Genomic DNA, 26,496 nt, shown 5'->3' with positions numbered 1-26,496 from the left:
CTTAAAAAATTAAAAAAAAAAAAGCATTTCTTAAACCTTTAGTGTTATGAGCAAACATCCTGGTGCCTTGAAATCGTAATTGTGCTAATTCAGATGTGGTTAACGTACGTTTGATGGCTGGCTGGCCTTCTGGTCACATTGCAAACTCGATATTTTCGCTTCATCTGTCCACAGTGGGTCACTTCAACTTTGAGACCTGAAGGTTAAAAACAAAACAAAACAAAAATAACTTAGTAGTCATTAAAAGCATAGTGACAAGATGGACTTAAATGTTATTTTGGGGAGCAGATGTTTAGTGTTAGTAGTTAGGATGCCAGTTAGAACGCCCGAGTACCACTTTGCAATTCCTGATTCCCACTTCCTGCTAATAAGGGATCTGGGAGACAGCAGTGACAGCTCTGCAGTTGGGTTCTAGCAACTGACTGGATTGAGTTCCAGCCCCTTGCTTTGTCTCTGGCCCAGTTCAGCTACTGTAACCATTTGGGAAGTTGTAGCAGATGAGCACTGCACCTGTATAACTCTATTTTTCTGCTTCTCAAATAAATACATTTTAAAAAATATTAATGCCGTTGGGCCTAGCACGATAGTGTAATGGTTAAAGTTCTTGCCTTGCACAAGGGCCCAGTATGTGATGGTCAGAACCGGGCTGGACAGCAAACACCCATTGGTTCCAGTGGAAAACAGGGATGGAAGCAGAACCAACCCAACAACTGCAGCCACCAGCTGATAGGGGCGATGGACTGTGTTGGGCCCTGTGCTTGCTGGTGCATACAGGAATCTGGTCTGGGAACACCTCACACAAAGTTTCTTCTGGGATTCCCCCAGTCGAGCTTTCGGTCTCCGAACGCTAATCATCAAATGACAGAGGACAGAACAAGTCAATCAACCACCTCAGCTATATGTTGGCAATGAAAAGACGGGGCAACTGGACTATATCAATCAGTGGATTTTCCAACTACCACATCATGCCTGGAGTGGTGAGACTGGCAGCAATACAGTTCTGTGGAACTATCAAAACCACTCCGCCGGTTCTGCCTTCAGGCCAGAGATGGTCTCCCCAAGAAACTGATGAGCTTTTCTGGACAATAAGATGCTGGGCTTCTTGCCTGGTAGATGCATGCGGTGAAGGAATCTCGACTGAATTTGATCTGTGGTAGTGCAGCGAGGTGGAGGAATACACCATGGGGGGGGAGAATCGCAGGGCCTATAAAACCATGTCACATAATGCAATGTAATCCCCCCCCCCCAAAAAAAAGAGAAAAATGTGGTGCAGCAATGGGGTGGAGGAGTCTGCCGTGGGGGGGGGGGTGCAGGGAGGGGTTGGGGCATCCCTAGAGCCTGTGAAACTGTGTCACATAATGCAATGTAATTAATAAAATATATACATTAAAAATTTAAAAAAAAAGTTCTTGCCTTGAAAACACTGGATCCCACATGGGCACTGGTTCTAATCCCGGCGGCCCTGCTTCCCATCCAACTACCTGCTTGTGGCCTGGGAAAGCAGCTGAGGACGACCCAAAGTCTTGGGACCCTGCACCCACATGGGAGACCTGGAGAAAGAGCTCCTGGCTCCTGGCTTTGGATTGGCTCAGCTCCAGCTGTTGTGGTCACTTGAGGAGTGAACCATCGGACGGAAGATCTTTCTCTGACTCTCTTCCTCTCTGTATATCCACCTTTCCAATAATAAAAAAATCTTTTAAAATAAAGTAGAACCCAGATGACCTAAAGTATTTTACCTATTTCATTAAATCATTTAAGAAATATTTATTACTTATTGATTTTAAATGTTTATTTACTTTCATTTTATCTCAAGGACAGAAAGAAATCTTTCATCTTCCTGAAATGTCTGCCATAGTCCACCACGGCTGGGTGAGATTAAAGCCAGGAGAAAGGAACTCACTCCAGGTTTCCCATAGAGGTAACAGGGAGCCAAGCATGTGAAACATCTCCTGCTGTCCCAGCAGGCACATCAACAGGAAGCTGAGTTAGAAGCTGAGGAGTCAGGACTTGAACCAGGCACTCTGATATGGTATCCCAACTTGAGCCACTGTGGCAAACACCCCAACATTTATTATTTCTTATGCATCAACTACATTGTGATGCTATTCTCAAGTCTGAGATGGCTTCATAAAACTCACATTTTAGTATCTGGACAATAAGATGCTGGACTCTATGCTTGGTATATGCCTGCAATGAAAGAATCTTGACTGGATTTGAACTGTAATATTGCAACAAGGTGGAGGAATCCACCATGGGGGTTGGGGTAATCCCAGAGCCTATGAAACTGTCACAAAATGAAATGTAATCAAAAAACCCTCACATTTTAGTAACAGAAAATAGCTAAAAACAAGTTTAAAAAAAAACCCTGAAATTTCAAAAGGATAGTTCATGAACTTGTATTCGTTTATTTTCATTTTACTTTAGAGGCAGAAACACAGTTAGATTTTCTATCTCCTGATTCATTTCCCAAAAACCAGGACTGGGCAGAGCCAGGCTAGAGCCAGGGGCCAACTTCTTTTCAGTCTTCTGTATGTGTATCAGTGCTCTGAGCCACCATCTGCTGCTTCCCAGGATACACATGATCAGAAAGCTCTATTAGGAAAGCCAGGAATCAAGCCAGGCACTTGGATGTGTAATGCAGGTATCCCGTGCAGTGTCTTAACCACTGCCTTAAATACTCACCCTGTATTTTTTCATTAGAAAAGAAGCTTAAAAGTAGGTAAGGGTAACATCTACGGAGTGCCTGATACATGATGGGTACTGTATTGGAAAAATTTATAAGCGTAATGGCAATTAATTTTCACTATAACTCTACATAATACATATTATTATCTTCATCTTTGAGATGAATAAATTAAGGTTCACAAAGGACTTACTTAAGGTCCCACTGATAGAACTACCCAGGTTTGCTTAACTCCAAAGCCCATGCTGAGCTGTCTCTCCAAGACTATTTCAATGCAAATACTCACCTCTGATTTCTTTGGTAAACTTCACACGCTGGGAATCAGTTAAAGGTTTGGTCTGTTCATTGATGTTCTGAATGTCTAAAATTTCACACATGAATTCAATGATGGGCTGAGCCCGGTAGAAAGCAGTTGCAGATACTAACAAACAGAGAGGAATGACACTTAGCTTCAGGGAGAAGAGAAGCGACCAAGCAAACCAACCAACCAACCAACCAACCAAGCCACCAACCAACCAACCCAAAGGAGTTAGTGCAGAAAGAAGTTCATCCTACCATCAATATTGAGCATCATATTCCACATAGCAGGTCTCACAGACTGATGGAAGCCAAACCAAACCTCTCTGCCCCCTCCCAGAGGGTGGTAGTAACCTTCAGGAGGTGAGAAAAAGGACCGCCCCACGGGAGTGTACCTGAAGAAGTTAACAGTTGTTAACATTTCACAACAAAAACTCTAAGGGTTTCTCACTTCACTCTTATGAACTGAAACCAAGTTTGAGTGATCACTTAGAAACCTTCAATGGTTCCAATACGAATCTAACTAAAACTGTGTGGTGTTTGTGGGAAAGAATTTAAAGAAAGATACTCACCTCATGGAGGGAAGGTGTCTTGTGATCACGTCGAGTGCTTGAACTGAGTCATCCGGGACTTCACTCAAGTGCCCAGCCAAAGCTTCTAAAAGCAACTGGAGGCTCACAACGGACACCCATTGAATAGACACTTTAAAGGTTTGGTCTTTACCCTCACCTGGAAGGGTCACCTCCATGTCCACCTAAGGAAAAATCACACACAAGCACGTATGCTAACAAAGGCCATCAGAGTTCTCAAGAACAGTCCACATGTTATACACATAGGATCTTTACTTTTATTGTAAAACACTGAACAGAAGCTTCCACCAACACAGGCATACTTTAGTATGGAACATAATAACAATAATATATTAATTATAATAACTAATATTATAATAACATAATATTATTAATATGATAATATATAATAACATCTTTAATAATAAGCCAGATACTGGAAAAACATTGTGCTAAGCGGAAAAGCCAGAATCAGAAGGACAAATTTAGGGCCAGCACTGTGGCATAGTAGGTAAAACTACCACCTGAGATGCTGGCATCCCATATGGGCACCAATTTGTGTCCCACCTGTTTCACTGCTGATTTAGCTCCCTATAAATGGCCTGGGAAAAGCAGCAGAAAATGGTCCAAGTGTTCAGAACCCCGCCACCTACATGAAACCCCTGGCTCCTGGTTTCAGCCTGAGCCAGCACTGGCTATTACAAACAACCAGGGAATGAATCAGTGAAAATCTCAATATCTCTTTCTTTATCTCTCTCTGTAATTCTTTAAAAATAAATAAACAAATCTTCTTTAAAAAGAAAAAAAAAACATTGTTATTCTCCTTACATGATGTAACTACAATAGGTTCAGGAAGACGGGGCTAGGGACTAGGGGCAGTAGAGAGCAGGGAATCACTTTTCATCAGTACAGTTTCTGAATGGGATGATGGAAGAGTTCTGAGAATGGAGAGTGGTGCTTACTGCACAACAATATGAAAATTCTTGATGTCACTAAATGACATACTTAAAATGTTCAAATGAATAAATTTTATAACTATATTTTACCAACGTAATAAATCAGATTATGTATCAAAAATGAACAGATAGATATTAGCATTATGACACAGTGGATTAAGCCACCACTTGCAATGTTGGCATCCCATAGGAGAATATGGCAATTTGAGGGCCTGGCTTGATTGCTTAGTGGCTAAATACTCACTTAGCAAGTGCTGAGATCCCAAATGGGCACCAGTTCTTGTCCCGGCTAATCTATTTCCCATCCAGTTTCCTTCTTGGGCCTGGAAAGCAATGGAGGATGACCCAAAGCCTTGGGACTCTGCACCCATGTGGGAGACCCAGAGGAATCTCCTGGCTCCTGGCTTTGGATCGGATCAGTTCCGGCTGTTGCAGCCACTTGTGGAGTGAACTATGTATATGGAAAATCTTTTTCTCTGTATCTCCTTCACTCTATAAATTTGCTTTTCCAAAAAAAAAAAATCTTTTAAATATATATACAGAGAATATTCTAATTTGATTCCCAGCTGCTCAACTTTCAATCCAGCTTCCTGCTGGCCAGGCAGTAGAAAACAGTTCAAGTGTTTGGGCCTATGCCACTCATGTGAGAGATCAGGATGAAGTTCATGGCTTCCAGTTTTAGCCTGGCCCAGGTCTGGCTTTTGCGGCCATTTAGGGAGTAAACCAGGAAATAGAAGACTTCTCTCTGTCACTCTGACTTTCAAATAAGTATTTCAAATTTTTTTTAATGAAGAGGTCTCCCTATTATTTAATGAAAAAATATGGAGTGGCATCCAAGAAATATGTAGGCATATGAGTAAAAAGCTAATACTTGTGTCTATTTTTTTCTTATACATTTGTTACCAGGTGAATAAGAAATTCTTTTTCTGGTTTAACAAAATATGTTGTACTTACTTTAAATTGTAATGATTTCCCAGTGTTACTGATTTTTTAAAAGGTTTATTTATTTTTATTGGAAAGGCAGATCAGATTTACAGAGAAGAAGAGACATAGAAAAAAATCCTCCATCTGCTGGATCTCTCCCCCAAATGGCTGCAATGGCCAGAGCTGAGCTGACCCAAAGCCAGGAGCCAGGAGCCTGTTCCAGGTCTCCCACGACAGTGCAAGGTCCCAAGGTTTGGGCCATCTTCTACCTTGTCTTCCCAGGTGATAAGCAGGGAGCTGGATGGGAAACGGAGCAGCCAGGACACACACTAGCAGCCATTTCGGATCCCAGCACTTGCAAGGTGAGGATTTATCCATGGAGCCATCACACCAGGTCCTAACACTTGTATCTAAAATCACACATGTCAGATTAACACAGCAGCTTCTTCTGTAAAGGAAAACGGAGTTGAAGGATTAAAAAAGCAAGAAAGTAAGAAAGAAAAAGCAAGAAAGAACAACATTTCTAAATCATCTGAAGTAAGTTTATAATGAGCATTTATTCACATATTATTTTTCTAATTTTTAAAATAAAACTTAAAATATTGTTCTATTATGAATTAATTTTATAGTGGACATTATATAATAATTTCCTATAATTATAAAAACTCCATTGTTCCAATTCAGGTAATATCTTTTTTTTTTTTAAAGATTTATTCATTTTTATTACAGCCAGATATACACAGAGGAGGAGAGACAGAGAGGAAGATCTTCCATCCGCTGATTCACTCCCCAAGTGAGCCACAATGGGCCGGTGCTGCGCCGATCCGAAGCCGGGAAACTGGAACCTCTTCCGGGTCTCCCATGCGGGTGCAGGGTCCCAAAGCTTTGGGCCATCCTCAACTGCTTTCCCAGGCCACAAGCAGGGAGCTGGATGGGAAGTGGAGCTGCTGGGATTAGAACCGGCGCCCATGTGGGATCCCGGGGCTTTCAAGGCGAGGACTTTAGCCACTAGGCCACGCCGCCGGGCCTCAGGTAGTATCTTATTAAAGGATACTAATTAATCAACAATTTGGAATGTATGTAAAGATGACACGATCAGCCTACATTTTAATACTCATCTTCAAGTATCAATCAACCAAGAGACAAAAGAACATGTCCTGTACGAGTTTACCATCACCCTGAAAACAATTCTAGGACTGGCATTATGGTGTAGCCAGCTAAGCCTCTGTCTGTGATGCTAGAATCCCACATGAGTGCTGGTTTGAATCCCAGCTACTCCAGTTCTGATCCAGCTCCTTGCTATTGCAGCTAGAAAAGCAGCAGAGGATGGCACAAGTCTTTGGTCCTCGGTACCCACACAGGAGACCCACAAGAAGCTCCTGGCTCCTGGCTCCAGGTTTTGGTATGAACCAGTCCAGGCCATTCTGGCTATTTGGGAAGTTAGCCAGTGAATGGAAAATATTCTCTCTCTCATTCTTTCTCTCTCTCTCTGTCTCTCTATAGCTCTGCCTTTCAAATACATTTTTTAAAATTTTATATAAAAAAAACTCCAAGAACTGAGGTATAACTAGAAGGGGAAACATTTTTGCTGTCATGAATTATAAACCACCTAAGAGTTCAGTATTTCTTGGAGTTCACACTTACCCTATCCCGTCCAATTGGCAGGGGGTGTGCTGTGTACATGTTCCTTTTGCCATCATAACCAGGCTGCCGATCACCAAATATCTGCATCTTGAAGTGCCGCACCATTGTGTCTACTACCTCCCTTAACAGCAATAGAAACAGTGGCAGTTAGCTTTGAGACATGTCTGAATAGTAAAGAAAGAATCACCATTGTCTTAATCACCTAAATTCAGTTCAGCAGTACTTGGAAAGAAGAAAAACTTTACAACTGATTCCATTAATTTTAAAAATGGTTAACTCAGGGCAAACATTTTGGCTAGTAGTTAAGATGCCTGTTAAAACTCCTGCATCCCACATCTGACTATCTAGGTACAATGCCAGGCTCTCAGCTCCAGCTTCCTACTAATGCAGACCCTGGGAGGCAGCAGGGACGGTGAGCCTGAGTTCCTGCCACCCATATAGGAGACACGTATTAGGTTCCCAGCTCCTGGCTTCCGTTCAACCCAGTACCGATCACTGCAGGCATTTGAGGTACGAATGAGTTCTCACTCTCTTCCTTCCTTCCCTCCATCCTTCTCTACTCTTCAGGTAAATAAAGATGTTGTCTTCAGAAAGGCAGCAACAGGGATGGATACTGTGCGCAGCATGTGAAGTTGCCACGTGCAGTGCCAGCGTCCCAGAATGCTTGTTCAACTTCTAGATGCTTCACTTCCAATTCTGTTCTGTGTTAACAAGCCCAGGAAAACAACAGAAGATGACTCAAAAGATTCGGCCTTTGCCAACCATGTGGAAGACCTAGATGAAGTTCTCGGCTTCTGGCCTTGAATTGACCCAGTTCTGGCTGGTCAAGGCATTTAGGAAGTGAATTAGTGGATGCCTGTGTAACGGGCAGGGGATTAACCCATTATACCACAATGTTGTCCCAGTTTATTTGAAAGATGAAAGTCTTTCTCTCAATTATGTAGAGCTTTACTTAAGTTTTCTTGCATTTATGCCACATAATACTCATAATGTATGCAAGTCCTAAAATAAGTGCAGCCTCAAGGACCCTAGAGTATTCAGTTTAACACATGGACCATATGAGTCTCTGAAATTTTTGAATGCAACAGTCAATGGAGTTAGATGATTTGTCTTATCAAGATCAGTGAATTCCATCTGGGGACTCTACCTTAAGAGCCAAAAACACCACTAGTTAATGTATTACTATTACTATAAATAAAATCTGTGGAAAAGCCATATTTACACACCAAATTATGTGGCTGAAAAAAAAAACTAATTTAAGCCTGTACATGTTAATGCTAAAAAAATGGTATTTTCTCATTTTAAATTATGATCATAAAGAGTTTTACAGTAAAGAGCTATTTTCACTTTCATTCTCATTTAATTTTCACAATAACTTTGTAGGATAAGCCAGGAATCCATCCCTTGGTCATCCAATGATGAAGCAGCACAACTGGATGGCCTTAGGCAGAGTTTCTTAATCTTTCCCATGGTTTGTTTCTCCACTTGTAAAAGTATGACAACTTATGACATTGGAGCTGGTGTTTGGCACAGGGGTAAAGGTGTTCACATTCCATATCAAAATGCCTGAGTTTGGGCCTGGTGCCATAGCCTAGTGGCTAAAGTCCTCGCCTTGCACATGCTGGGATTCTTTATGGGCAGTGGTTCTAATCCTGATGGCTCCACTTCTCATCCAGTTGACTGCTTGTGGACTGGGAAGGCAGTCAAGGACAACCCAGAGCCTTGGGGCCCTGCATACATGTGGGAGACCTGGAAGAGGCTCCGGAGTCCTGGCTTCAGATCGGCACAGTTTTGGCCGTTGCAGCTGCTTGGGGGAGTGAATTAATGGACGGAAGATCTTCCTCTTTGTCTCTCTTCCTCTCTGTATATGTGACTTTCCAATAAAAATCTTAGAAAAAAAAATCTTAAAAAAAAAGATGTCTGAATTTGACTGCCAATTCTTTTCCCAGGAGCCCCCTAGGAGGCAGTGAGTGCTGACTGGAGTGCCTGGGGCACTGCCACCCACATGGGAGACCTGGACTGAGGACCTACTTCCTGGCTTTGGCTGGCATTTGAAGCATGTGAAGTGGCTGGAAGATGAAGGATCTCTTCCTATCTTTTAAATAAATAAAAATATATTTAAATCTATTTAAAACAAAATTGGTAATATGTAGTGATCAAACACACAGAGTATGCAGAGTATGTGCTTGTGACAGTCCTAAGCCTGCTTCTTCTGATATGCTTATGGATACTGCTCCCTCCTGAAGGAAGGGACACAAAGACATGCTATCATTGCACCTTAAAAATTAAACCACTTTATATATATAATATATATTATATATAATACATATCATATATTATATATAATATATTATACATAATATAATATATTATATATTATATATAGAGAATATATATAAAAGACACTTATGTGTCTGAAAGGCAACGTGACAGAGAGGGGTAGGAGATGCCTACAACAGTCAGGGCTAGGCCAGGCCAAAGCCGGGAACTAGGGACTACAAATGCTCTCCTACGTGGATGGCAGAGGCCCCGGGACTGGAGCCATTGTCTTCTGCCTCTCAGGATGTGCATTAACAGGAAGTTGGATCAGAAACACTGGGGTACTGAAATCAAGTACTTGATACAGCAGGCAGGCTTCCCAAGTACTGACTTCACCTGCTAAGCCACAGTGCACACTGCTAAAATGAAGCTGTCTTAGGTGCATATCTTCCCCATTTCTTTGCTCCCCTGTGGATCAGAATTCTTTGAAGGAGTTGCCTCTAATTTGGTATTCCTCTTTTCCTTGTTAACTTTCTCAGGCTAGGTTTTTAATCAACAAATTATCTTTATCAAGATCCTCAAGGAACTCCACATCTTCTTGAATATCAGATGCTCCATTTTTTAAAATAAAAAATATCTTCTCCCCTGCCCCAGGGCATCACTCTATCCTGTTTTATTTTTCCTGTTCCATTGTTCTCTCTAACCAGTCTCTTTGCTTCCTCTTATCCTCAATCTTTAAGCATTAGAGTAGCTCAGTCTTGGAATCTTATTTTTGTTCCAATTTTAGTATCTGTGCTGCCGAAGTGAGCACCTGGAGTCTTGTTTTCTATAACCACACTCATTTCCCAAATGGATTTTTATTCAGTTTCATGGCTTTATCTCTCACACACACAAACCCCTCATCTGATAGCACCTCACATAGTCAACTTCCTGCTTAGTTTCTCTACAAGTGTGACTAATAAACATTGTAACCATAACATGCTGAAGATGCTTGGGTGTCCTAATGTGTCATCCCTGTTGGCTTCTTTTGTTGTGCTCCCCATCTGATAAGTGCTAAGTCTTTTTTTCCATTTGCTCAGTTAAAAAAAAAAAATAAACCTGGAATTACCCGTGACTCATTTCTTTCATTTACACCCCATGCTTAATCTACCAGCAAATCTCAGTGATGCTACCTTCAAAATATGTGTAGGGGCTGATCATTTCTCATTGCTAGCAATTAGACTGCCCAGGTTTAAGCAACCATCACCTCTCACCTGAATCATTACAAGTGCTTCATAATGTACTATGCTATTTTTTTACATTTAGCCATTCTTTCCTTTCTTTCTTTTTAAGATTTTATTTTTTTTAAAGTAAAATTACAGACAGGTGGTGGGGAGAGGCGTGGAGAGAGAGAAAAAGAGAGGGAGAGAGAGAGAGAAAGAGAGGGAAACCTCTGTCTACTGGTTTACTCCCTAAATGGCCACAACAGCTGGGGTTGAGCCAAGCTGAAACCAGGAGCCAGGAGCTTCATCCAGGTCTCCCACTGGAAGCCCAAGCTCTTGGGCCATCTTTCACTGCTTTTCCAGGCACATTACCAGGGAGTTGAATCAGAAGTGGAGCAATTGGGGCATGAACTGGCACCCATTTGGGATTCTGCCATCTTAATCTGCTATACTACAATACCAGTCTCTAGGGGCAAAACAATCCACTAAAAATCTAAGTGAGTTACATCACACAAGTATGTGAAATCCATATAACCACAGTAAATGCTTTTTAAAAATGTCTACAACTGATGGGGAGGCTCTGTACAATAGCAGGGTTTCTGGAGGTTCTCCAACCTCATCTTCAAAAAGAAAAATGCATACATAATGTACATGCTATACGGCTCAGCTCTATCCTCATCTTCCACCCCTGCTCTATTTTTCATTATAGTTGACACCAACTAGCAAATAATAAGCTGCATTTGCTTAACTATTCATCTACCTTCCATCTTCCTCATTAGACTAGAAGTCCCTGAAGGTAGAAACTTTTGCCTGTCTTGTGTATGTTGTATTCCCAGAACACAGAACAATACTTGGCACATAATAAGCGCTTCACATAGAACTTGCTGAATGGATCCATGTTGACTACTACCATCGCCTCTACTGCTACTGGCCTCCGACATATGATATGATGTTGAATTCTACCAGAAAGCCAATTGTTGAACTGCACAGAGAAAACTTAGAATAGCGTACAATATTTCATTTGTTGGCAAGAACAAGAATCTTAAGGTCAAGACTGCTGGAATATTACAGCACGGGAAGGAAGAAGATAGAAGTGGTTGCACACTGCTAGACTATTTACTACAGGAAAGTATCTTCACACCTGGTAAATTCCCACTATACAGCCCACAAAACTTACAGCTTCTCATCAGGATCCCTCTTAGATAATGCTAGAAATAAACAGAATTTCAATCTGAGAAAACTTTTCAAATATTCCAAGATGCTTCTCTGTCTTCACACACACTTTTCACATTGATACCAGGATTTAATAAAATTCAAATTTTCAGAAAATTTTATGTCCCAGAGACACTAATACCATCTCCTATTCTTATTCATTTCTGCTGTCTTTGGTTCTTGAAAGTAACCTTTCTTTTTCCTTTGACATGCATTTGCTAACTGATCAATGATAAATTGTCACTGATGTCAGCATCAAGGAGGGTAACCATGTGGAGGCAGTAAACTTAAGCTTCAGGCACTTACTATCTTAGGTAAAAAAAACCAAGCCCATGTGTTGAAATTATCTAGAGAAAACAACATGACATAAATCATATGTGCTCAAACATACAGAAGTGTACTATTGATAATTCTTACCTGTTGACTCTACGAGGCCGCTTTTCTGGCTTAATATCCACATCATAGTGATACACATCTATCTTAGGAATCTGAACCTGAAAATGATTCGCTAGCAGTCGGATGGGTTTTCCAACAGTGCCAAGGCCAGGACGACGAGGTGGCTGAAATAGGCTGTTGGGAGGTCCTGAAAGATGAAAAGACACTTGCTGCGTGAAGCCTGATACACATCATGATGACAACAATGAGAGCTGCAATTATTTGGACCTTATTCACTGAGCTTGCCCTGATGTGAGGTAGAGAGTGGACCTTGTGGTGAAGATGTCAGGTTGAGACAACCAAATTCCACACAGGAATGTCTGGGATTTAATCCTGGCGCTCTACTGATTCCTGGTTTCCTGTGAATGCAATCCCTGGAAGGCAACAAGTAATGGTTCAAGTGACTGGAACCTTCTACCCACATGGGAAGTCCTGAACTGAGTTCTTTGTTCTGTGTTTCAGTCTGTTCCTGGCTTGGCTATGGAAGACATTTAGGCAGTAAACCAGTAAGAAGAGTTCATTCTTTCTCTCAAATAAAATAAATCAATTCATTAAGTTTAAAAGTATGGAATGTTAATCAACTTTTAGATTTCTAAATATTTTGCCAGGCTACTATTATTTTAAAGATAGAAACATCAAAGCTGAGAGTATCATGAATTCCTTGCATATATAAAACTTTCCATGAGCATTAGTAGCTCTACAGCTACTATTACAAAGCCCATATGCACTAAAAATAAAACCATCACCAAACTCGTGAACCCATCATCCCCCAAGGTGGAGGGTGATCCATCAATTCTCCCCAGCCTGCATTATCATCTGTTGTACAGAGGAAAATGAAATAGTAGTTATATTTACCCATTTATTTATTGATTCTTGTGGTGAAACAATATTAGTAGTATTATACCTCTTATTTATAATCTGGTATTTTTAGAATTGAGACAATGAAATTTTCCATTCAGAAAATGTTGTTACTCAACATTTATTCATTTTTAAAATAATTTACCATTTATTTTTTGTATTTGAAAGGCAGAGAGAGAAAGAGTGATTTCTATCCATAGTTAACTCCCCAAATGGCCACAATAGCCAGGGCTGGGCCAGGCTGAAGCAGGAAGCGGTAACCACATCCAGGTCTCCTCCGTGGGTGGCAGGGCTTAAGCCATCACCTGCTAGCTCCAGGGTGTGCATTAGCAAGAAGCTGCATCAGGAAGCACAGTAGCCCAGGCTCTGATATGAGATGTGGGAAACCCAAGTGTTGGCTCAACCCACTGTGCCACAATGCTTTCCCCATTTTCTACTGGTAGCATTTCACTCTTGCGTAAGATGGAGATAAATACCTGCCTCACTTTCTAGTTATGAAAGCATTTTTCAAACTACAAAGCACTGCAAAACTAAAAGTTACAATCAACGTAATAAAAATCAACTGGTAATCGAGTAATTCTATTTTTGAGTTCTTGTCAGAAACTGAAACAGGGGTGTGTATGTGGTGATGGGCTGGGGGTGGGAGTGCACAGGAGACTAAGAAAGCTCCTGTGGTTGTTCCAGTGAGGAGGTCACAGAGCACCAGAGCCAGGGGAGGGCTTTAATCCACAGAGTTGCTCTTCTAGGTTCTGAAATAGCTTGTATGCTATATCAAAGACTGAGCAACAGTTTGGCATGGTGGGTAAGTTGCTGCTTGGGATGCTTGCATCCCATTTGAGTCCCAGCTCTGCTGATTCAGCTTCCTGCTAAGGCACATCCTGGGAAGCACCTGGGCCCTACCACTCACATGGGGGATCCTTATTGAGTTTCAGGATTCTGATCTGAGCCTGGCCTGGCTCCAGCTGTCAAAGGCATTTAGGGAGTGAATCGGCAGAAAAAAAATATCTCCTCTCCTCAGATAAATAAAATGTTTTCAAATTTCATAGGGAGATACAGATCTCTCTCTCTCTCTTAAATAAATATCCAAGGCCATCAACTCCCTTTGATTCGACTGTTTGGCAGTTTCTTGTTATTCATTGGGCTTCCAAGAGCCTACAAAACCAAACTAGGAGTTTGCTATATGGCAGGATCAAGAAAAAAAGTCTAGGCAACACTTTGGCTTATTCATTAGCGTCATTCACAACTTATAATTCTAGTTAGTTAGAACTATTTTTTTTTTTTTTGGAAGATCTTCCTCTCTGTCTCTCCTCTCTGTAAATCCAGCTTTCCAATAATAATAAATCTTTAAAAAAAAAAAAAGAACTTTTTTTTTTTTTACAACTTGAATAATTCTGGGGACACAGAGAAATCCTCAACCCTACAAAAACTAAAATCAAACTAAAAACAAGTACAAAGGCAGTTCCTAACATCATCAGGTAAATCCTTTCCCTGGAATTCAGCCTGTTACACCGTCTCTTTCCACATCAGCTCACAAACGCAACGGTTGCTTCCATGACGCGTGGGAGGGAGAAGAAACAGTTACGGAGCATCTGTGAGCATCCTATAAGATTTCTCACACACATGATCTCATTTCACTCTCACAACAACCACCTCGGTTTATAAATGAGGAAGTGAAGGTTCAAACAAATTAAACAATTTGTCTATGTTCCTACAACTATTAAGTTACTAGATTGCGTTTGAACAGAAATGTGTTATATTCCTAAAATCTTGATCACATCCTCAGCTAGGGAACATATCTGAAGTAACTTCAAGTAACATTAAGAAACATTTCTGTGACAAATCGATTTATTTTTGAAAAGGCTTATGAAATTTGAAAAGGTCCTTTCAAAACCAATTAAAACAGCAAATCCAGGTTGGGGGAAGCGGTGGGTGCTCAGTCATGCAAACAAGTCCTAAGCAAACAAATCCCCAAAGTTTCTGAACACAAATGGCACATTGATTTTTCCATGCGCTAAAAAACCACTGAAATTCTCCACACCCAGCCAACTCTGTAGGCAAGGTCTGAAAATTAAAGTGAATTCCACTGCAGCCCCCAGGTGCTTCTCTTCTTAGCCATAGTACCGGAGTCCCACTGAGGTCGCGGTGGGAGATCCAGTTCCCAGCCCAGAGGAAAACCTGAAGGGTCCCTTTCGATTTGGGCAGAGTGCGGCAGGTCGCCAGAGGCACAACCCGCGGGAAAGTGCGTGCCAACAAGCCCTGTCTCCCTGCCTACACCATCCCAGCAGAGGGGTCGTGGGGACCCTCAAGCCCGCGCGGGAGCCGGCTGGTGGCGACTCCTCTGCCACTCCGAGGGCCAGCTGATTGACTGACCACTGACTGACAGCTGGGGTCCTGACACTTCAGGGCTTTCCAGAAGGAGTTTTGTACACTCCTCGGCCCTCAGGACTCCAGAGAGGTGTCTGAGGGAAGTTCTCCGACCGGAGTGGGGTTTCGCACCGGCTGCCGGAGAGCAGAGAAACAGGGGTGTGGCCTGGAACCCCCCTACTCGAGGGAGCGGGCGGGGATCTGAGAGCACCGGGCATGGATGTTCCCTGTGAGGCCCACCTCCTCGTCAAGACCCTGGGGCCAAGGTGGGGTCAGGTGGCGCCTTCCAGGACCTCCTGCCAGCCCCCGGCAGCAGCGCGCTCCCCGCACCCGGTGGGTGGCCCTGTGTCACTCCCTCCTCCCAGCTCCGGGCGCCGCTGGGCACCGGGCCCCTTCCAGAAACCCGGTGCTCCTGGGCGCCCGCCGGAGGACGAACGGGCAGCAGTAGTTCAGCCCCCGCCAGCCCCGCGCCCCGGTCCGCCGCGCGCCTCACCGGGTCCCAGCGCCTCCATGGCGGCGGCCGCCTCGTCCCGCTCCCCAGCACCTCCGACTCCCGGCCCTGCTGCCGCCGCCGCGTAACGCTTGATCTCCGGAATATTGGCGTTGGGGGATGGCCGCGGAGACGCGGGAGCCGGGCAAGGGGCGGCTGCGGCAGGCCCGGGGACACGCACCCAGCTCCAGCGGCTCTTCCGGCCTCAGCGACAACAAAAACAATCCCCGCCACCGCCCGCCGCTGACGGCGAAAGGCAGAGCCCGCGACCGGGCGCGGGACGCGCGCTACCCCAGGTCCCGGCGGGCGGAGGGGCGTGCGCGGCCCTGGTCGCCTGGTCGCGGGGTCGCCGAGCCCTGCCGGGGACCGGGACCGACTGCGGCAGCGGTGGGCCGGGGACGGAGACGGGTGCGCGCCTGGAGGGGCAGCGCCCGCAGGACGTGCCGGGCACGCGCGCGCCGGCCCGTTCTGCCCTCCCTGGCCAGGGCTGGCGCCTCTGGGCAGGTGCAGGAGTGTATGGGAGAGGCCGCGGGAGGTTGGGGAGGTACGCCTGCTTGCTTGAGGGCGTCCAGACTCTTCGTGAGCATCTATATACCAGTCCCGCTGATTGGCCCGTGCGAGTCACACCTTCCATCTGTCCCCAGGTGATTTTTGTCTCTCCCCAAGGCTGACAGCACTCTGGTCACCTCCATCACAGCTATTGTTTTCCTTCACCCATCCCCGCGCATCCATTTGCCCTAACAAATCCTTTTTTAAGCAGAAAGGTCTTGCCTTCTTGGATGCCCAACCTTAGCAGGCAAGAGCCAAGGGAGCAAGCTGCCGACTCCGGGGCCCACGGTCAGCCTAGCAGGCCTAGCCTCCCCAAAGCTGTCAGTGAGACACACACAGGCCACAGGCCAAGAAGCACTGTCCAGACAGGAGAGTGAGGCTGCCAGAACCAAGTATCACAGGCGTCTTTCTCTCCTTGGTCTAGACACAGGGGAGACCCTGTGTCTTCAATGGTTTTCCCTCGGTGTTGTTCACGTCGAAATAAAAAAAAGGGGGGGGGGGAGCGGATTTATTTATTGGGCGGGCACAATGGCCTAGTGGCTAAGTCCTGACCTGGCATGCGCTGGGATCCTATGTGGGTACAGGATCGTGTCCAGGAAGCCCATTTCCCATCCAGCTCCCTGCTTGTAGCCTGGGAAAGCAATGGAGGACTGCCCAACGCCTTGAGAACCTCCACCTGTGTGGGATACATGGAAGAAGCCCCTCGCTTTCAGATCAGCTCAGCTCCAGCTGTTGCGGCCACTTGGGGAGTGAATCAATGGATGCAAGATCTTTCTCTCCATCTCTCTTTCTCTTTGTAAACCTACCTTTCAATAAAAGGGCAGAACTACAGAGACTCTTCCATCCATTGGCTCACTCTCCAAATGGCCACCAGAGCTACTTTCAAGTCTCCCATGTGAGTGCACATGCCCAAGTACTTGGGCAAACCTTTGCTGCATTTCCAGGATCATGGGAATTAACAGGGAACTGGACAGGAAAAGGGGCAACCCTGTTTCCGTATGGGATGCTGGTGCCACTCACAGCAGGTTTAACTCACTGCAGCAAAGTGTTGGGCCCAAAGTTTCCATTTTTACTAGCATTTCAATCCTGTCAGGTTTAGGGTCCACCCTGAGGACTTCATTGTAACATCAAGTAAACCCTTCAAAGAACCTGTCTCCAAATAAAGTCATCATCAAAACACCAACGTTTCTTTAAAAAAAAATTATTTTTAAGATTTATTTATTATTTGTATTGGAAAGGCAGATATACAGAGAGGAGGAGAGAAAGAGAGGAACATCTTCCATATGATGGTTCACTCCCCAAGTGGCTGCAATGGCTGGAGCTGAGCCAATCCGAAGCCAGGGGCCAGGAGCTCTTCAGAGTCTCCCACGTGGGTGCAGATCCCAAGGCTTTGGGTCATCCTCAACTGCATTCCCAGGCCACAGGCAGGGAACTAAATGGGAAGTGGGGCTGCTGCTGCTAGGATTAGAACCGGCGTCCATATGGGATCCCAGTGCGTGTTCAAGGCGAGGACTTTAACCGCTACGCTATCACACTGGACCCCCCAAATTTTTTTAAAGATGTGTTTTGTTGGAAAGGTAGATTTACAGAGTGAAAGAGACACAGGGAGAAAGCTCTTTCATCCACTGGTTCACTCCCCCAAGTAGCTACATTGACTGGAACTGAGCCAATCTGAAGCCAGGAGCCAGGAACCAGGAGCTAGAAGCTTCTTCCAGGTATCCCATGTGGATGCAAGATCCCAAAGCTTTGGCCATCCTCTCCTGCTTTCCCAGACCACAAGCAGGGAGCTGGATGGGAAGTAGAGCAGCCAGGATACAAACCATCACTCATATGGGATCCTGGCATGCACAAGGCGAGGATTTAGCCACTTAGCCATTGCACTGGGCCCCAACACCTAAATTTTGGTAAGTTCATTTAAGCACCTGCCATGGCTAAGGCATTTTGTATGCTGTTATAAAGAATGTTCTGGGTACATATGACCAGGCACTATATTCAGGTTTTCATTAAATTTTTGCAAAGACCTATAAAGCAAATATTATTCAGGTATAGAAAGTATTTGTACAGATGGGCAAACTGAGCCACAGGAAAGCTATCTAGAGCAGGCTCAACGTGGCAGACATGATGCTGTTGTGAAGCACAGAGAAGTTGGTGTTCTAAAGCCTGCATTTAGGTCCTGGAAGATTCCTGCCCTGGCTGTGGAACTAGACCTTTCAATCTAATAATTGAAATCTTTTCTGCTGATAACAAATTATGCATTCCATAGCATCATGCTACCCCTCTGTGAAATGAGATAGTGCCTGGAAACGATAGTAGGAGATAGAAAGCCTGGGGGTGGGGGCAGTGCAGTGGCTGAATTGAATGACCTTCTCCTTCAAGCACCAGGATCCCAAATGGGTGTTAATTCATGTCCCAGCTGCTCCACTTCCCATCCAGCTCACTCTTTGTAGCTTAGGAAGACTATGGAGGATGATGTAAGTCCTTGGGTCATGTGAAGAGCTGCAGAGGAGGCTCCTGGCCTCATATCAGCTCACCGCCAGCTGTTCGACCACTTGGAGAGTAAAACAGCAGGGTCAGAAAGATCTACTTGTCTGGAAGGTAGAGAGATAGGGAGCTCCCAGCCATTGGCTTACATTTTACTTAAGATTTATTTATTTTTGTTGGAAAGTCAGATAAAGAGGAGGAGAGACAGAGAGGAAGATCTTCCATTCGTTGATTCACTCCCCACCCGGCTGCAGCAGCTGAAACTGCACTGATCCGAAGCCAGGAGCCAGGAGCATGTTCTGGGTCTCCCACGTGAGTGCAAGGTCTCAAGGCTTTGGGCTGTCCTCGACTGCTTTCCCAGGCCACAAGCAGGGAGCAGGATTGAAAGCCGGGCCACCAGGATTAGAACCAGCGCCGATATGGGATTCTGGCACGTGCAAGGCAAGGACCTTAGCCACTAGGGTACCACTCCAGGTCCCTGGCTTACTTTTTTTTTATTAAAGTAAAATGACCATTTGCAAAAACATAACTGAATTATCTTCACTGTCTAACCATATCTAGACTTTGTTTTACAAAGGTCTGAAGATGAACATCATCTTTTACATTTCCACATTGCATTTTGATCAGGTGCTTCTTTATTTTCCCAACACAGACCTGAAAATTTGTAATCACTGTTGCCTATTCTCTGTTCATCTCCAAATAACAGTGGTCAACATAAAGTGGAGCCCTATGCATGTAATATTGAATATCCTGAAAGTAGTTATTTCAGATACATACTGTTATCCTCATTTTATAACAGAGAAAACACAAGTGCTGGAGGCAGGATTGAGTCAGGAAGGATTGCAAGACTTTATAATCTTACCTGAGTTTGCTGTACTTCCTCCTAAAAATATCTTACTGTCCATCTATGGATTCACTGATTTATTCATTTGCTAATTCATTTCTTTCCTGGCTCACTTTTTAAATGCCTGCACAAACCAGGGTTGACCAGGCTGAATCTGGGATCAGTATCCTGGTCTTCCAACTGGCTGGCAGGGAGTCAAGTAGTTAAAGCATCATCTGTTGCTATCCAGGGTGCCCATTAGCAGGAAGCTGGAGTTGAGAACCAAGTTGGAACTAGAACTCAAGCAGTCTGATATGGTATGCGGGTGTCCTAACTGTGTCTCCTAAGCAAGCACCCTAACTGCTGGGCAAGTGCTTAACCCTAAAGGTCAACTCTGAGTTAAACCTGGTGGCTACCTCCCTGCTTTTCCATCCAACACTGACTTCCTCCCACAGTTTAAGAACTGTTTATGTTTCAAGGGCTGGTGTTGTGTGGCAGAGAGAGTTAAACTACTTTTCGTAATGCTTGGCACCGCTTTCTGGCTGCTTCCCTTCTGGTCTGGCTCCCTTCTAATGTGCCTGGAAAAGCAGCAAAAGGCAAGTCAAACCTCTGCCATTCATGTGGAAGACATGGATGGAGTCCTTGGCTCCTGGCTCCAACCTGGCCCAGCCTCAACTGTTATGTCCACTTGCAGAGTGAACCAGTGAATGGGAAATCTCTCTTTCTCTCTTCCTTTCAAATAAGTAAAGTATATATTCAAGAAAAAGAAGTGCTAATGTTTCAAATAGCCTGATCTGAACCTGACTTTTGTAACCCCATACTTCCTAATGACTTTTTTCCATATTTTATTTGGTGACTTGAACAGAGACTATACTTTCTGCTTGGATGGAAAATAGTGTTTATCGCTGCAAGCCGCAGAAACCTGAATATGAGTACATTCACCTCACAGTTCCTGTTAGTGCCAGAGTGACTCACTCGTCTAAGTCTCCAAGCTCTCTGCTTCTTGACCCTTCTAATAATCCACATTCTTATTCCAGATCTCACCCCCCACTCAAGCCCACATTTTGCCCTCTGAAGAAACTCCCTCCTGGGCCTTCCAACCAGAGTTCTGATAACAGAACTGTTATCAGAACTGTTATCAGAACTCTGGTTGGAAGGCCAGAGTTCTCCCCTCTGCCTGGAAGCCCTTCCTCCACGTCCTGTTGCGGCTGAGAAGTAGCTACGCCCCAGAACACAGCTTCTTCCTTCTGCTCTTCTGAGGATGGCTGCCCTCTCTCTCCCACATTGTCCTTCCTCCGCCCTCCCACACCTCCAGGACAGGGCAGGGGATGGGTAGAACATTGGCAATGTATGTGCCTCACTGCACCAAAGCTTGAAGCCTGATTTTCACATTTAAACCACTTGCCACCTGGCCACATTCCCACAGTGCCTTCCTTGCTGCGGTAATTAACTCAGTTCATGCTCTTCATGTCTTAGGTAGAACCTGGCTCCCACTGCACAGTGAGCCCTTGAGGGTAGGACTGGTACCTTCGCCAGATACTCACAATTGTATTACTGTTGCTTAGCAAACTATATGGAAAAAATGTTAAGCCTATTAAGAGAATATTATAGAATACAACAATGAGCAAATAAATGTATACATCATGGAGATTAATAATGATCCAATGGAAGAGCCTTGGTGAAAACTCTGGGTCCAGTGCCAGTTTCTCTAGTGCCCAGACTTTCTGATGACCCTGGGGTCAAATCCTAATTGCACAATGCACTAACTCTAAATACCTCTTCATCTGCTCAAGGATATTTCAAGGAGAAAGTGAAATCACCAAGTGCAGGTGCCTGTGTGTCTGGCACAACATAGGCCAGCAAGTGCCTGGTTAGGTACTAGTTCTTCTTCCTCACTCTCTCCCCAACTAAAAGCCACAATTACGATGTCTCTCTGGCTCCCTTGCTGCCATCCTAGCACCCCTGGAGACAGTGAGCTCAAGGTCTCACCTCAGTCCAAGGGGAGAGAACAGAGCCTCAGGGACTGCGCATGTTTACACATCGATGCCCAAGCCACCTGGGGGAAGGCACTTGGCTTACCCACCTGGGAGTGAGAGCCAGGTGCAAAGAACATGCTTGGTCAAGGTTTGTCAATGAACTGAAATTCTTGCATGTGTCAGGGCTCCCTGAGGGCCAAACTGTGCCAGGTGTCAGGGCTCCCTGAGGGCCAAACTGTGCCAGGTGAGTCTCCCTGGTACACATAGGGCCAGGCAATAGGGCTCAGCCACCAGTTCTGTTTGTGGCACTGAAACTTCTGTCTGGGCCACTGGTCTTTGTTCTGACTTCCCAACTTCTCTTCACCCCAGCTTCCCTCAAAGTCTAGAGCTTAGAGGTTGGGGAGGTGCTTCTTTGCAGCTGATCACCTGGGTCAAGGTCTTTCCCTGGCAAATCCCTATTCCAATAAAACTTGTAAGTGGAAGATACTCTGTAGCTTGTCTGAGAAAGGTCCGGACGTGCATTGAATACTCACTCCTGAGCTGGACCAGCTCATGAGGGACCTCTACAGGCGTTCAAGTGAAATGTGTGCCCCGCTGCTCCTGCTCCATCCAGCAGCCTTGTTTTTGGCACATTTTGGGGAGATGCAGTTCACATTCACCATTTTAAAATATATAATTCAGGGACCAGAGTGATGGCTCCAATTGAGTTCCCTTTTTTACTATTAATGCAAGCTCCATCCTCAAATAAATGATTTATAAAATTTTTCCATGTGAGATATTTTACTTTTTAATGTTATTTGAAGCACAGAAGTTTCTCATTTAGATGTGGTAAAGTCTGTTTACTTTCCTTTGATTGCTTGTATTCCTTTGTTATCAATCTAAAATGAGGCTATGAAAATTTATTCTTGGGTCCGGTGCTGTGGCCTAGCGCCTGAAGTCCTCGCCTTGAACGCACTGGGATCCCATATGGTCGCAGAGGAGAGACAGAGAGGAAGATCTTCTGTCCGATGGTTCACTCCCAAAGTGGCTGCAACAGCTGGACCTGAGCCAATCCATAGCCAGTAGCCAGGAGCTTCTTCCAGGTCTCCCATGCGGGTGCAGGGTCCCAAGACTCTGGGCTGTCCTCGACTGGTTTCCCAGGCCACAGGCAGGGAGCTGGATGAGAAGCTGGGCCACCGGGATTAGAACCAGTGCCCATATGGGATCCTGGCGTGTTCAAGTTGAGGACTTTAACTGCTACGCTATAGCACCGGGCCCAGTAACTTTTTCTTTTAAAAAAACAATATTTATTTCATTTGAAAGAGTTACAGAGAGAGGGAGACACACATGGAGACACACACAGAGAGAGATCTTCCATCTGCTGGTTCGTTCCCCAAATGACCACAATGGCCAGAGCTGAGCTGGTTTGAAGCTGGAATTCAGGAGCTTCTTCCCGGTCTCTCATGTGGTGCAAGGGCCCAAGGCCTTAGGCCATCCTCCATTGATTTTTCACACCTTGAGTAGGGAGCTGGATAGAAAGTAGAGCAGGTGGGACTCAAACTGGTACTCATATGTTATGCTGGTGCTGTAGGTGGAGAATTGGTCTGTTATGCCACCATGCTGGCTTCAAATTAATTTTTCTATATGGCAAGGGGTAGAGGATCAAACACATTATTTTGCATCTAACTACCCAGTTGTCCAAGAACTTTTTGTTGAAGAGACTATTCCTTCCCCTAAAGAATAATTTGGCACATCTGTCAAAAATTGGTTGCATAGAAGTTTATTTTTGGACTCTTAATTCTATTCCATCAACCTTATGTCTTTTAAAAAAAAGATTTATTTTGATTAGAAAGGCAGATTTACAGAGAGGAGAGACAGAGAAAGATCTTTCTTCTGCTGGTTCTTTCCCTAAGTGGCTGCAATACCAGAGCTGAGCTGATACAAAGCCAGGAGCCAGAAGCTTCTTCCAAGTCTCTCATGTGTGGGTGCAGGCTTTGAGCCGTCCTCTACTGCTTTTCCAGGCCACAAGCAGTGAGCTGGATGGGAAGTGGAGCAACTGAGGCATGAACTGGTGCCCATATGGGGTCCCAGCACCTGCAAGGTGAGGATTTAGCCACTGAGGCATCATGCTGGGCCACAAGTTTATGTCTGTTTGTTGGCTGGTATCACACTGTGTAGGGATCCCATCTGGATCTCCCATGAACATAGAGGAATTCAACAGAGGGAAAGATCTTCCATCTGCTGGTTCACTGTCCAGTGAATGTCCACAATGGCCAGAGTTGAAGCCAAGAGCTTCCTCTGGGTCTTTCACGGGAATGCAGGGGCCAAAGACTTGGGTCACCCTCCTTTGCCTTCCCTGGCCATCAGCAGGGAGGTGGGTTGGAAGTGGAGCAGCTGGGACATGAACCGGCACCTATATGGGATGCCAGTGCTTAAAGGTGGAGGATTAACCTGTTTATCCACAGGGCCAGCCTTGGGGAAACTTTCTTAAATGTCTGGTGATCCTAGTTATCCAGTGCATTTTGGAGTGAAATGTTATTAAAAGTTAACTACAATTTTTGAATATATAGACACGACTCATTCTTTCTTTGTTTCTCTTTCTCCTTCCTTCCTTTCTTTTTTTAAGAATTCACTTATTTATTTGAAAAGTAGAGAGTTACCTTTCAGAGGTAACCTTCCACACACTGGGCTCACTCGCCAAATAGCCACAGCACTAGCAGAGAGCTGGACTGGAAGTAGAATAGACAGGACAGTGCTCGTATGAGATGAAAGGTATTGCGGACAGTGGTTTAACCCATTGCACCACAATGTCAACCTTGGCATGACTTTTTTTCTGAAATTTATTTATTTATTTTAAATGGCAAAGTTACAGAAAGAGAGAGATACCCTCCATATGCTGGTTCACTCCCAAAATGACTGCAACTGGGCTAGTCCAAAGCCAGGAGCCAGGAGCTTCTGCCAAGTCTACCACATGGGTGCAGCTTCCCAAGCATTTAAGCCATTGTTCACTGCTTTTCCTAGAGCATTATCAGAGAGATGGGTTGGAAGTAGAGCAGCTGGGACTCAAAAATGGCACCCACATGGGATGCCTAGCACTGCAGGCAGCTGTTTAACCAGCTATGTGACATTGCCAGCCCCAGCATGACTTATTTTCCAGTATGATTCACTCTGTGATCTATTTGGGCATTTTCATGGGAGCACCCTTAATTCTCCACATTCTTGAGTTTTCTGGGTCCTTGGCTTCTCAGCTCTTCCTTAGTGGAAGTCTTCCAGTCTACCGACCGAGAGATACAAATGTGGTTGATATCGTCAGGCTGAGTGAAGAAGTTACTGAAGGCATCCCCATTCAACATCTGCACTGTAACCCCATCCTCTCTCTGCGCATGGCTCACTGTACTATTGCAAAGACAGTATACTGAAACTGAGTAAACAAGGAGTATGATGAGGGAGTCAGGGAGCAGGTGCTGGGCACACTGACAATGAGGGCCCACAGACCTTCTTAGGAGCCAGGATTCTTATGCTGGATTAATCAGGAAACAGCTAGAGAGTTTCAAGCAGGAGCAACATCACCTGACTTGTGCTTTAAAAGGATCACAAGGAGTTGGCACTGTGATGAAATCTGGCCCAAGGGTTGGGTCTCTGCCATATACATGAGAGACCCAGATGGAGTTTGAGGCTCCTGGTTTTGGCCTGACCCATCCCTAGCTGTTGTGGCCATTTCAGGAATGAACCAGTGGATGGAAGAGCTTTCTGTGTGTCTGTGAGTGTGTATCTCCTTGCCCCCTCTCTCTAACTGCTTTTCAAATGAATGAATGAATGAATGAATGAGTGAATAAGTCTTTTAAAATGATAATCACAATAGACTCTTGGGGGGGAGTGTCAAGGGTTGAATTATGTCTCTAAAAAATACACATTGCAATCCTAGCCTCCAATACCTCAGAATGTAACTTTATTGGAAATAATGTCTTTGCTAACACAGTGAAAATGAGGTATAATAATGGGCCTTTACAACTATGCCACAGACACAGACATACATGGAGAAAAGACACAATTCCCAGCAGGGTGGCCTAGAGGCTAAAATCTTCACCTTAAATACACCGGGATCCCATATGTGCACCGGTTCTAATCCCAGCGGCCCGGCTTTCCATCTGGCTCCCTGCTTGTGGCCTGGGAAAGCAGTGGAGGACAGCTCAAAGCCTTGAGACCCTTATCCGCGTGGGAGACCTGGAAGAGCTGTTGGCTCCAGGCTTTGAATTAGCGCAGCACCGGCTGTTGTGGCCGCTTGAGGAGTGAGTCAATGGATGGAAGATCTTCCTCTCTGTCTCTCCTCCTCTCTGTATATCTGACTTTCCAACAAAAATAAATAAATCTTAAAAATAAAAATAAAGAGACACAGTGGGGCCAACACCATGGCATAGTAAATTAATCCTCTGCCTGTGGTGCTGGCATTCAATATGAGCACTGATTGGTGTTCCAGCTGATTCACTTAGATTCAGCTCTTTGCTTATGGCTTGGAAAGTACCAGAGGATGGCCCAAGACCTTGGGCCCTTGCATCCAAACGGGAGACCCTCAGTTCCTGGCTTCTGGCTTCAGATCGGCTTAGCCCTGGCCATTGTGATCATTTGGGTAGTGAACTAGCAGATGGAAGGACTCTAGTTTTCTCTCTCATTCTGTCTCTCCTTCTCTCTGTAGCTCTTTTAAATAAAAATAGATCTTTAAAAAGGAAAGACACAGAGAGAGGTAGTAAGCACTACGTAGAGATGGGGGACTAGAGAGGTACAACCAAAAATGGAG

At 44.7% G+C, this 26,496-nt stretch overlaps 1 protein-coding gene across 1 annotated transcript in view; it reads right to left on the bottom strand.

The window, feature by feature from the left end:
• AGO4 (argonaute RISC component 4) overlaps positions 1-16,155 on the bottom strand; it is a 40,840-nt gene extending 24,685 nt beyond the window's left edge. The window contains exons 1-7 of the mRNA XM_058678805.1: positions 15,897-16,155; positions 12,164-12,329; positions 7,074-7,194; positions 3,553-3,734; positions 3,239-3,375; positions 2,970-3,104; positions 109-196 (exon numbers count right to left, since the gene is read on the bottom strand). Coding sequence (XP_058534788.1) covers positions 109-196; positions 2,970-3,104; positions 3,239-3,375; positions 3,553-3,734; positions 7,074-7,194; positions 12,164-12,329; positions 15,897-15,915 — 848 coding nt within the window. The 5' untranslated portion in view covers positions 15,916-16,155. The remainder of the gene's footprint in view (positions 1-108; positions 197-2,969; positions 3,105-3,238; positions 3,376-3,552; positions 3,735-7,073; positions 7,195-12,163; positions 12,330-15,896) is intronic.
• Positions 16,156-26,496: the final 10,341 nt, after the last annotated feature.

The sequence above is a fragment of the Ochotona princeps genome, chromosome 2 (genome assembly GCF_030435755.1).
Source record: "Ochotona princeps isolate mOchPri1 chromosome 2, mOchPri1.hap1, whole genome shotgun sequence".
Classification (NCBI taxonomy): Eukaryota; Metazoa; Chordata; class Mammalia; order Lagomorpha; family Ochotonidae; genus Ochotona; species Ochotona princeps.
Note: the sequence above shows the minus strand (reverse complement) of the source record. Positions and strands in the feature narration are given on the sequence as shown.